This window comes from Cynara cardunculus (assembly GCF_001531365.2).
Source record: "Cynara cardunculus var. scolymus isolate 2C chromosome LG 4, CcrdV1, whole genome shotgun sequence".
NCBI lineage: Eukaryota > Viridiplantae > Streptophyta > Magnoliopsida > Asterales > Asteraceae > Cynara > Cynara cardunculus.
Genome location: NC_037531.1, coordinates 11,392,859 through 11,403,885, shown reverse-complemented (window position 1 = coordinate 11,403,885; position 11,027 = coordinate 11,392,859). Strand labels below are relative to the sequence as shown.

The window sequence follows — 11,027 nt, the reverse complement described above, 5'->3', positions numbered from 1 at the left end:
TGGTCTTACGAGTCTCACGAAAAACCATTGGTCTCACATGATCCCAAGTCTATATATATATATATATATATATATATATATATATATATATATATTCACATTTATCAAACATCGATAAAGACGAGGTATATAAAGATGGAGAAGAGATTGAAAACATATGTATATGAAGGGTGTACGTATTAATAGAGATTTAACAATCATTTTAAATCCAAGAAATAAAAGTATACCGAGTTCATCGGACAGGATCGGGTTCAAATGACGTAACCCAATTCCAACTCAATACATGCGGTTTGAAGATCTTACAACTCGATTAGATATTAGATTGCTTCGAGTTAGGTTATTTCACGTTAGGTTAGATTGGATTTGTCGGGTTGGTCAGGTTTTTGAGCACCGCTAATACGAAATACAGTTCCCAAAAAATTTAGAACCTAATTATACATGTTTTAATCTTTATCCAATTAAAAATATTTTAAACTTTAACATAATTGTAATGTTATACCCCATTTTCGATGTCTTAGGCTTTTATTCTTTTAGCAAAATTGACAATTTTCAAGCTTGACTCGTTAAAAATTATCATATTTAAGTTATTGTTATATGTTATTTTGTCATTTGAAATATTTTTTTTTTATAAATGAAATTTTATCTTTTTGTTTTAGAGTAAAATTATATTTTTCGTCCCTATAGTTTGTTAAAAATGCCAATTCCGTCCATGCGATTTCTAAATTACTGTTTTCATTCTTATGATTTGCAGTTTATTTCTATTTTCGTCTCTAAGGCTAAACACTACTTTTAAATATGAGAGACTAAAATAAAAATAAATTGTAAATCATATGAACGAAAAAAACAATAAAATTTAAACCATAAAAACGAAAACAATAATTAAATTATAAAACCGTGATACATGATTATTATTTTCTAAATTCTATATTTTTATTGTGGTCTAATAATTTTAAACTTTGATACATGATTATTTTATTTTATTTAAATTTTTATAATCATTAAATAATATATAAAAATATTTGAAAAAAAAAGACTATTTATATTCAAAATAAACCACACACGATACAAGATGGTGGGTGGTATTTGGTGAGCCACTTTCTGTTCCTGGGCGCCGTCTGAACTAAACGACAAATCCATTTTTTCCAAATAATTTAATATAAAGTAAACTACAAATATAATATAAAAATTTCAGTTTTTTAAATTTTATTTATTAAATTGATGGTCATTGTGATTTGTAATTCATTTCGTTTCGGTCATTTGACTGATGCCCGAGTAGTAGCAGCCAGTTAAGTCTTTTTCAGTATTTTGATTTTTTTTGTACACTTTTTACTGTCTTCTTATTCTTTAAATAAATTCCAAGATACATATGCTCGAAAGTGTGCTTACGTACCAGTAACCCATAGTTGTGTATTTGAGATCGTACAAGTTTTTGTGGTATTTAGTTGATTAATAGTCTAACGCAATTGATGAAGGTATAAGATAACATATACTAACAAAAGGACTGAGCTCCATATTATTGGGATGATTTATTTATTTTTCCCTAATCGATTTGCTAACTTGAGAGACAACAGTGTAGAATACACATAAGTTTTTATCACAAAAGACTTGTGACTTACAGAGTCACAGGCCGGAGATGTAGTTAACTACAAGAAACAAAAGTTATAGATTGGAGAGGACGTATCGTGCTTTGCTCAATCTTTGACTTACGAGAAGCTTTCTTCATTTTCCCCATTTTAAACGCTGCACAAAAATGTTCTTTTTCAAACTTCAAATCTGGTAAGCCTTTAACCAACCCTCCTTTTACCAGCTAATTCAAGTTCTTGAAGTTCATATGAGAGAGTCGTCTGTACCATGGCCAATTCTATTGCATAGAGACTTTTGACATAGACAGATCGATTATGTAAAGGTTGGATTTTCAAGTTCCAGTTAAAATTTTTGTATCGTCCTCAATTCGAACACGGCATTTAGTATCCTTAAAATGAACCTCAAGATCTTTATCGCAGAACTGTTATATGCTAAAAAGATTATGATCAAGACCTTCAACATATGAAACCTTTTAATTGTAATGTTGTCATGTACAATATCACCGTAACCCAAGATCGGAGAAAACTGATCATTGCTAAATATGATCGTCCCACCAAATTTGTCTATGTAGTTGGTGAGAAACTCCTTCTTTCCAGTCATGTTCTTAGAACATCCGGAGTCAAGGTACCACACAGGATCGGTCAGCAAAATGGACTATGTAGTTTTAGGTACCTAGTTGAAAATGGGTCCTTTTGGGTTAGATGGCACAGTAGACTTTGGCACCCATTTGAAATTCGGTCATATTTGGTTTAATTGAAAGCTCGGATTTTGGCACCCACTTGAAATTGGTCCGCTTTCCTTTTGTTGTACAAAAATTGTTTCCTCCGGGTTAGGAACATTATAAGAACCAAAATAAGCACAATCAACATTATTAGCAACAAAATCATTCACACCACAAGTTGAACAACAAATTTTATCATGAGCAAGACGAATTAATTGTTGTACTGAATATACTTTGGAAGGAAAAAGGCAATTTTGTCCAACGGTAGCAATGTCATTCTTTACAACATGAATAGAATTGTTCTTCTGAACACTACCAACAGTAGTAAACGATTTTGTTTTGTTTACATCAAATTTAGACTTCTTAACGCGACAAACTTGCTTTACTCCAACCTTTTTATGAGAATTATCTGAAAATCAGGAAATTGATAGTCAAAAGAAGTTGAGTAGTGAGTACGTCGTTTTTGAGACCTACCACTCTTTTTGTGTTTCTATGAAGACCTTTTTTATTTGCGTTTGGAATAGTACGTATTCTGGTCGGGCTATTACTAACACCTTTAGAATAATAAAATTGGGCCACAAAGCAAGTATACAATATGGCTCAATATCGTCTTTCCAAGTAATAAAGTGGTACAAGTACCGGATTATCGTCCACGGAGATTGTAGCAAAAGTTTAATAAGAGTCCAATAGAAGAAAAGATTTCAGATGACGAAAATGAAGACTTCAGGTGATTCAGAGTTAGCACAGATAAATATAACAAAATAATAAATGTAGCACGGGTGTAAGACTTTGGGTGAAACGTAAACACAAAATCCAGCAGACAAAGTTGTAGAAGAACTAGTTTCACCATCTATCTTGAAGGTATTCCTCTCGGACTTCACCTTCGCACTATATTATAGCTTAGCACCCATATCTCTATGTAGTGTTCAGACCAGAGATAGCAGCAAAATGGTGTCTTCAAGATATATGGCTAAACAAATATCTTTGTTAAAAATCACTCTTTCGAGCTGATTCCCATATCATTCAAGTTGACGTGTTCTTGATAGTTCATCTCTGAATCTATCACACTTTGACACTTTTAAAGAGTGACCAACCCGTCGGGAGTTAAGTTTGAAAAACATAAATGACAAGTCTCCTTGTTGATAACTTTCTCAAGTCTACCTCTTATATCATTCAAGCTGACGTGCTTATCATGGCTTATCTCTAAGTCCATGGCACTTTAACACTTTCAAAGTGATCAACTCGTCAAGAAGTGTGCTTGGTTTTATAAAACTTGAATGAAWTAGTGGAACATTGTTATTGCGAAACAATGTCCATTTTCATTTGGTTTAACATTTCACCTTTTACCCTACACCCGAGCTAATGGAATTAGCTACTCATTACGGAAAGTAAATGACATAAATAAATGACATAAAGTAAAGACATGAATGTAAATAACTGAAATGTAAATGACTGAATATAAATGACAGAAAGTAAAGACGGAAAGTAAATGATAATAAAAGTAAATAAATAAAGACTGCTAATGCTACAACACTTTAAGACGAAGAACAATATTTAAATAAAAACTTAAAAGCTTGCATAAATATAAACTAAGAGTTCGAGAGTGTTTTGGAGCAAAAGATGGAAGATCAAGTGTCCGGGAGTGGTTCTAAAGGGGCAACCCAACGCTCTCTTTTATACCCACAATTCAACTAAAGACAAAAACATAAAAAGGGGTGAAAGTACACATGAAGAGATAAAGAAATGAGGTATCATCTCCATCACAAAATGTCATCAAAAATTCCTCTCCAACTCTTTTCACCAGCTGTTTGAGGGCAAAAACGATGGTTCCTTCAGCTAAGACTTCCTTCATGAAAATGGCTGAACTAATAAGCACTTCTCCAAACAGCCAAACCGGATCAGATCAATGCTGCTGGAATGCTGCAGCATCATAGTGCAGTATTTGTGAGTTAAAAAATGTCATCTACTCCCAAATTGTTGTAAAAACAAATCCATCACCACATTTAGCTCCAAACATAATAAATGGAAAATAAGGAAGTAAAAATGACTCAAGGTTGGGATAAACTAGAAAGATCTACCTATTAAACAAAGGAAAAAGGGTACTTTAAGCATGTAATAAAACATGCTTATCATATTCACAGTAACCTTTTTAGATTCGATTTTGACGTTTCACCTTTCTCAAAACTGACTGGTATCTCTTTCTCTTTTCCTTTCTCAACAAAGTCTAAAATGGCTTGGAAGTTTTTTTCGAGAAATCAAACTTTTCAATTTCTACATCTAAACACTTCTTAGAATTCATGATTGCGGAAAAATTAAGTTCCGACAGATCATCCTCATATAATTTGATTGATTTACAGGAAGATTTTGGATATATAAAATCATTAAATTATTTCTATAATTTCTTTTCTTGATCAGATTTTTCAAACTCTTTTGGATCGCCTTGAGAAAAAAAAATCCCATGAAAACCTTGCAGGAAGAAGCATCTGAATCAGTAGAATTGTTTTCACTTAGAGTTTCATCTAATTCAGGAATGTCTTCAAGCTTAATAGGGATTTTAGTTTTAAGCCTTTTGATTTTCCGTAAAAGTGCAATTTTACAATTTTACTTTCCAACATCAAGGGTGGAACATAAATCTTGCTTTCGACTGGTTCGCGTTAAGCTCAGTAGTTGAATAGCTTCGAAAATAATCGTTTGAAAGAAAATTTGATTCTTCTGAAAAGTAACTCTCATTTAGCATTTTATAAAAGAAAGGAAGTTGCATTTTCTTTTTGTTTTATCCTGTTCCAATCTTCCCTTGTTTCAACCTTATAAGATGATTTTGTCCATCTAATCTTGTATTGAGGATAGGTCGCACTAAGATCAATAAAATCAAATTCATAAAAGTCGACACTTTAGAAAGAGGCGCCTTTAGGTGCTTAGGATTGTCATATCCTATCCCTAATTTGCGTTATAGAACTTAAATTCCTTTGGTTTATTAAGATGAATCGTTTAGTCTGTTTAACCTCTCTTGTAAACTTTTTCTTCATAATCTTTTAACTTTTGACCATATCATTATTTTCATTAAGAATTGAATTATACTTGTGAATATACTTATTTCTCTCATTCTCCAATTTCTCAAATTTATCTGCAATCTCATATAATTGACTTTTCAAAAATTCCTTTTCTTTCTCAGATTTTTCCTTTCCCTCATTCAAAATTTTTATCATCTCAAGATTTGCAGCACCTTCGGTCTTCAAATGTAAAAGCCCCTTATATTGTCTTTCAATACGTGCTTCCAAAGAAGACATAAGGGTTTTCTCCGTTCCGTTTTAAGTTTATCTTGTAAATCTTGGAGTTTAAGCATCATGGTTTGCATTTGAGACATGAAATCAGAATATGAAAGTTGATTTACCTCAGATCCAGAATCTGAATTGCAGGAATCCTTGTCATAGAGTCAGAATTCTCTGCCTCATCATTCATTGACATGAAATATATATATATATATATATATATATGAGCCTGTGCTTCAGTATCATCTTCATCATCAGTGGCATCTAGCCAGTGATCATCCTCGGCCATAAGAGCTCTACCAGCCTCCTTCTATTTTTTCAATGGCATCTTATTTTTGTAATAATCAGAATTATGCACCATCGGCTTCTTACAGTCTCTGACATAATGACCATGTTTGCCACAGTTGCAGCACTGACTTCATCATTATTCTCAAATTTCTCAAACACATTCTTCTTCTCATCGAATTTCTTTTCTTCAAACCTTTTCTTACCTTCGATTTTATCTTTATGCTCATAGTGTTTAGACCCTGATGAGTACCTCTGACTGTTTGACGAAGGCTTTCTGTAAAATTTCTTCTAGAATGCCTTGATTAACAACAACATTGCCTGTTTCAAATCCTTTCTATCATCCGACTCACTTTCGTTAACTTCTTCTATCTCTGAATCACTTCTCTCTTTCTCTCTTCTACTTCCTCTTGAAGTATGTTCTCTCTCTTATCTACTACCAAAGCTAAAGGATCAGCAACACTCACTTTTCTTCTTCTCACCTATAATCTCCAGCACATTTTCTTCGTTCTGTCTCAACGTCTCATATACCTTATAAAGACCCAACGATTCTAACATCTTTGTGTTGCTTGATGACCCTAGAAAATTTATTCCACTCTGTAGCAGATTATTTAGAAATTTAACATTGTTCTCACCTTACAACAGTCTAAAAGGCTTCCAGTTCGCTATCCTCTACAAAAACACTTTTGGGATCCACCATCACCTTACAATTGGGTATGGAAGAAATGGCTGCAGAAAAGCTAAATTCCTCCTAAACTCTAACTGGTTTCCTAGCTATATGTTTACCACGCATAGAAAGGACTTAAAACAAGAATCATATCTTTATAAACCTCGAAAAGCAAAAGATTCTTGCACGTTTTGTACGAACGAACACTAGAATGGCTTCTTAGGGTGGTTTTGCGAGTCTAAAAAGGAAACTCGATGTTAAAAAGGGTATTTATATCCTAAATTCGAAAAAGATCACAATGATGTCATATAACCCCAATGGAAGACACCTATCCTGACGATTCAACTGACACCCTCAATGGGACGCATATCACCCTCCAGCTGTTCTGACACGCTGGGTTCATGCATACGCATCGCCAAAATCCGCGATTTAGTTTTTCAAGGAATCGATTCAGTTTCTCCCCAACCATTCCGGTTACCAAAGAGAACACGTGTCGAAAATCTCTAAAAACCAATTTTTGGCGTGAGATTTAAAAATAAAAGGTCAAATTTAAAATTCAAATCTCGGGGACAAATTGTTTTGGTGAAAAATCTCATCCTCGACCAACGCGGAAAATATCCTCTACACCAGTCGATCGTCAATATCCATGACGGTGAAAGATATCTACGACATACGACCAATAACGATCAATACCTTAGACCATATATTTCTTTGACTAACCCTGTTGTTCGATTATCTATGATTATTACTAACACCATTTATCTTTGACGACCGTTATCTTTCTCACTCATTGCAGGACCAGAAGATTAATTCCCAAGGTTCGCTTCATTAATGCTCTTGGAGTAACAAATGAACGGTATTCAAAGAAAACATTAAAATTACAAACTCTACCACTTTAAAGACCATTTAAATTCGACCACTATCAACCGGTACTTGGAACACCTATAAAGAAGACCAAGTACACTCGAACAAAGGACAACTGAATTCATCAAAATCTCTCCAAGCATATGCGATCACAAGAACAAAGCTGCAAACACGAAAAACAATTTGCTAGACACACTTGAAGAATTTATTGTTATTTTCTTAAGCCTACACACATCACATCGTGGTTATCCACGACCTATCATCGTAATCAATATTATTAAGAACAATGTCCCTATTTGACGTCCATATTGTACCGACGATACTTGCTATTGAACGCTGAGTTTTGCACGTCAACATATCTCGTCTTAGTTATATCTTATGTGTTATTTGTCTTGTTTTTGAAGGTTATATCTTTAGTCGATTAGTCTCGCAATCCAAACTTTAAATTATAATTGTGCAACTTTTTGACATAAACATCAATCTATACTAATACAGTAAAAAAATTTAAAAGATAAGTTTTTATAGTCAAATTATATCATCACTTAAATAAATATTTGGGTCTGCTTCTAATATATATCTATACTAAATTATAAAACATTTGACAGAAACTCTTAAAAACCACTTTTTATGCGTAAAGTACTGTTTATTAATCTATATTACTTAAAATTCAAGATTGCAAGTATATTGTGATTAAGTACAACTTATTAAAGCTCCATATCTGAATTTATGTAACTAACTGCAGATAAACATTATCAAATACAGGATAAACATCTCATTTTAAATATAAAAAATCTAAAATATAATTAGAATAATTATTGAATTATAACATAATTATTATCTTTATAAAATTTTATTATTAAACCAACAATAAATTACTTCACTAAATCGTAAACACATTATCTTTCTCAAAACCATATAAATCGTATTATATCAACAGATATAAAAAAACATTAAAATAAAAATATATCTCGCTATATTGTACAAGTACTCATTTAGTTTTAAAAAATATATTTAAAAGAATAACTAAAATTGTATACATTTGAAGTTTGAAAAAAGATACGTTGCTCCAGTGTCACGTGTAGCGTACGTTAGCAGGCGCCTCGGATCCTCCTACAACTATGCGCCCGCCCCGGTTATCGAAAATCCAGAATGCATACATTGGCCGTCAGCTGGAAACAGTTATAATCTAGCTGTCACTTTATCCTACTTCGAGAATTATTCTCCCGCCCAATTTCCCCAAAATGCCATACATCCCACCTAACCAAACTTTAAACCAACGAGGTCATTTTCGTCTCACTCTTGTTTTTTTTCCCATTATAGTTCAAAACACTGTAACTGAGCTGTAAAGAAGTTTGTCGTTTAGTAAATAAATTGCAACCTTTCTTTTTCCGTGTTTCTCTTTACCCATTTCCACGTCTCATTATGACGTGGCCTAGTGGTCCTATTATATAATTGAATTATGTAAAAAGTAAATTAGTTTTTTTTATGAATTTTAAGCATTGTTTTATTTTATAAAATTTCCAATAGTTGTTTAAATATATATTATTTAATATAATATAATTATTATTCATTTTTTTTACTCGTGGTGTCTAGACCCAAATAATCCAAGTGTTCTGTAGAACAGTCTATAAAATTCCTTACAACCTTGAAAGATTTAACCCTATGACTTCTAAGACTCGAGTTTTATTCACGGTTAAGCTAACATCACAATGTTGTTTTGATCAAATTTTGGTTTAGGCACATTCGTCGGAGAATAGTGACAACGTTGTGAGTAGACTGACAATAAAGGGGTGAGAAAGACGTGTGATGAATAACTATGGTTGGACGTGTTGTTCTTACATATTTTTAAAAGATATGATGTCTGATAAAAAAATATAAATAGTGAGAATAGCATATGTATGAAAATCTAAAGCTGATTGAAAAAGAGTTGAACATGTCGAAAATGGGTAGAAGGTTTTAACGTAAAAAAACAACTCTAACATTAAGATATATATACATGATTTGTGTATATCTTTCTTTAGATTCTACTTCTAAATGAGAGGTTGTTTGTTTACCTTTTAATAGTTTCATTAAAAGACAACATCTGAATCGTTAAGAGATGAATCTTGTTTGGTAAAATAAAAGTCTGCCTCTTAATGGTTTTAAAACCCCCTGAATGATTTTGTATCATGATCTCCCTTAACCATTAAAAATCTTAATTTCATTGTACACAATTACTAAATAATTATATTTCATTTTACACTATATAATGAAAGCCTCTTAATCATTCAACACCAAATCATTCGGCAATTGACAAACAGTCCTGAGATATCTATGCTATTTAATTTGATATTATATATTATAAAAATAAAATATAAAAGGCTATGAAAATTCGTGTTTTGCTTTCATGAAAATTAAAAAGCCGTGTGGGAGTAAGTTACAGCTGTAGGTTCTTTTTGCCTGCTAAGACATATACCATTTTTTAATTATTTTTTAAATAATCGAATATTTATATTTAATTTCGTTGTATAAATATCCCATTTTTCACCTCCATTTTCACTACAACTCAAAGCCCTCCTTCACTCTTCACCTTTCTTTAGTCTCTCTCCAAGATCTCCACAAAAATGGCGACTGCTTCTCGTCTGATTCAACTTCTCTTCGTATTATCCATTCTCCACATTTCCTCCGCCGGGAGACGACTCAGTGAGTTAGTCCAGGACTCGTCCAATCTCTTACAGTACCACAACGGCGCTCTCCTCTCCGGCGACATCTCCGTCAATTTCATCTGGTACGGCAACTTCAAGCCGTCGCAGAAAGCCATYGTTTCCGACTTCATCACCTCCCTYTCCGCCAAATCACTTAAATCCCAAACAGAACCATCCGTCGCCACGTGGTGGAAAACCACCGAGAAATACTACACGAAAACCACCGGTTCACTTTCTCTCCGACTCGGTAAACAAGTATCCGACCCTACTTACTCTCTTGGAAAGTCGTTGACGGACAGACATCTCATCCAGTTAGCTTCCAAGGGTGAGTCAAGTCACGCCGTTAACGTCGTGTTAACAGCATCCGACGTGGCAGTCGATGGTTTTTGCTCAAGCAGGTGCGGGTCCCACGGTTCCTCGTCATCATCTTCCAAAGATGCCCATACGAAAGGAAAAAATTACAAATTTGCCTACATCTGGGTGGGTAACTCGGAGACTCAGTGTCCGGGTCAATGCGCGTGGCCATTCCACCAACCGATTTACGGACCACAGGCTGCACCACTGGTGGCACCCAACAACGATGTGGGTGTAGACGGGATGGTCATAAACTTGGGTGGTCTATTGGCTGGRACSGCTACGAACCCATTTGGAAACGGGTATTATCAGGGGGATGCAAGTGCACCACTGGAAGCTGCATCGGCATGTCCTGGGGTGTATGCTAAAGGAGCTTATCCWGGGTACGCAGGGGACTTATTGGTGGAGTCGAGCACAGGTGCAAGCTACAATGCACATGGTACAAATGGCAGAAAGTATCTGCTTCCAGCTTTATATGATCCATCTACTTCCACTTGTTCTACTTTAGTTTAAATGTAAAGCTATATAGCATACCATACCATAGCTTTATTAGATTGTTATTATCATTATTTCATTTATTATTATTATTATTTGAATCA

The 11,027-nt window shown here is 33.7% G+C and overlaps 1 protein-coding gene across 1 annotated transcript; it reads left to right on the top strand.

Annotated features, from left to right (window-relative positions):
- The first annotated feature begins 9,959 nt into the window (after nucleotides 1–9,959).
- Nucleotides 9,960–11,027, top strand: LOC112511191 (protein EXORDIUM-like). Its single transcript, XM_025116710.1, has one exon. The coding sequence runs from the start codon at nucleotides 9,994–9,996 to the stop codon at nucleotides 10,939–10,941; it is 948 nt and encodes a 315-aa protein (XP_024972478.1). The 5' UTR covers nucleotides 9,960–9,993; the 3' UTR covers nucleotides 10,942–11,027.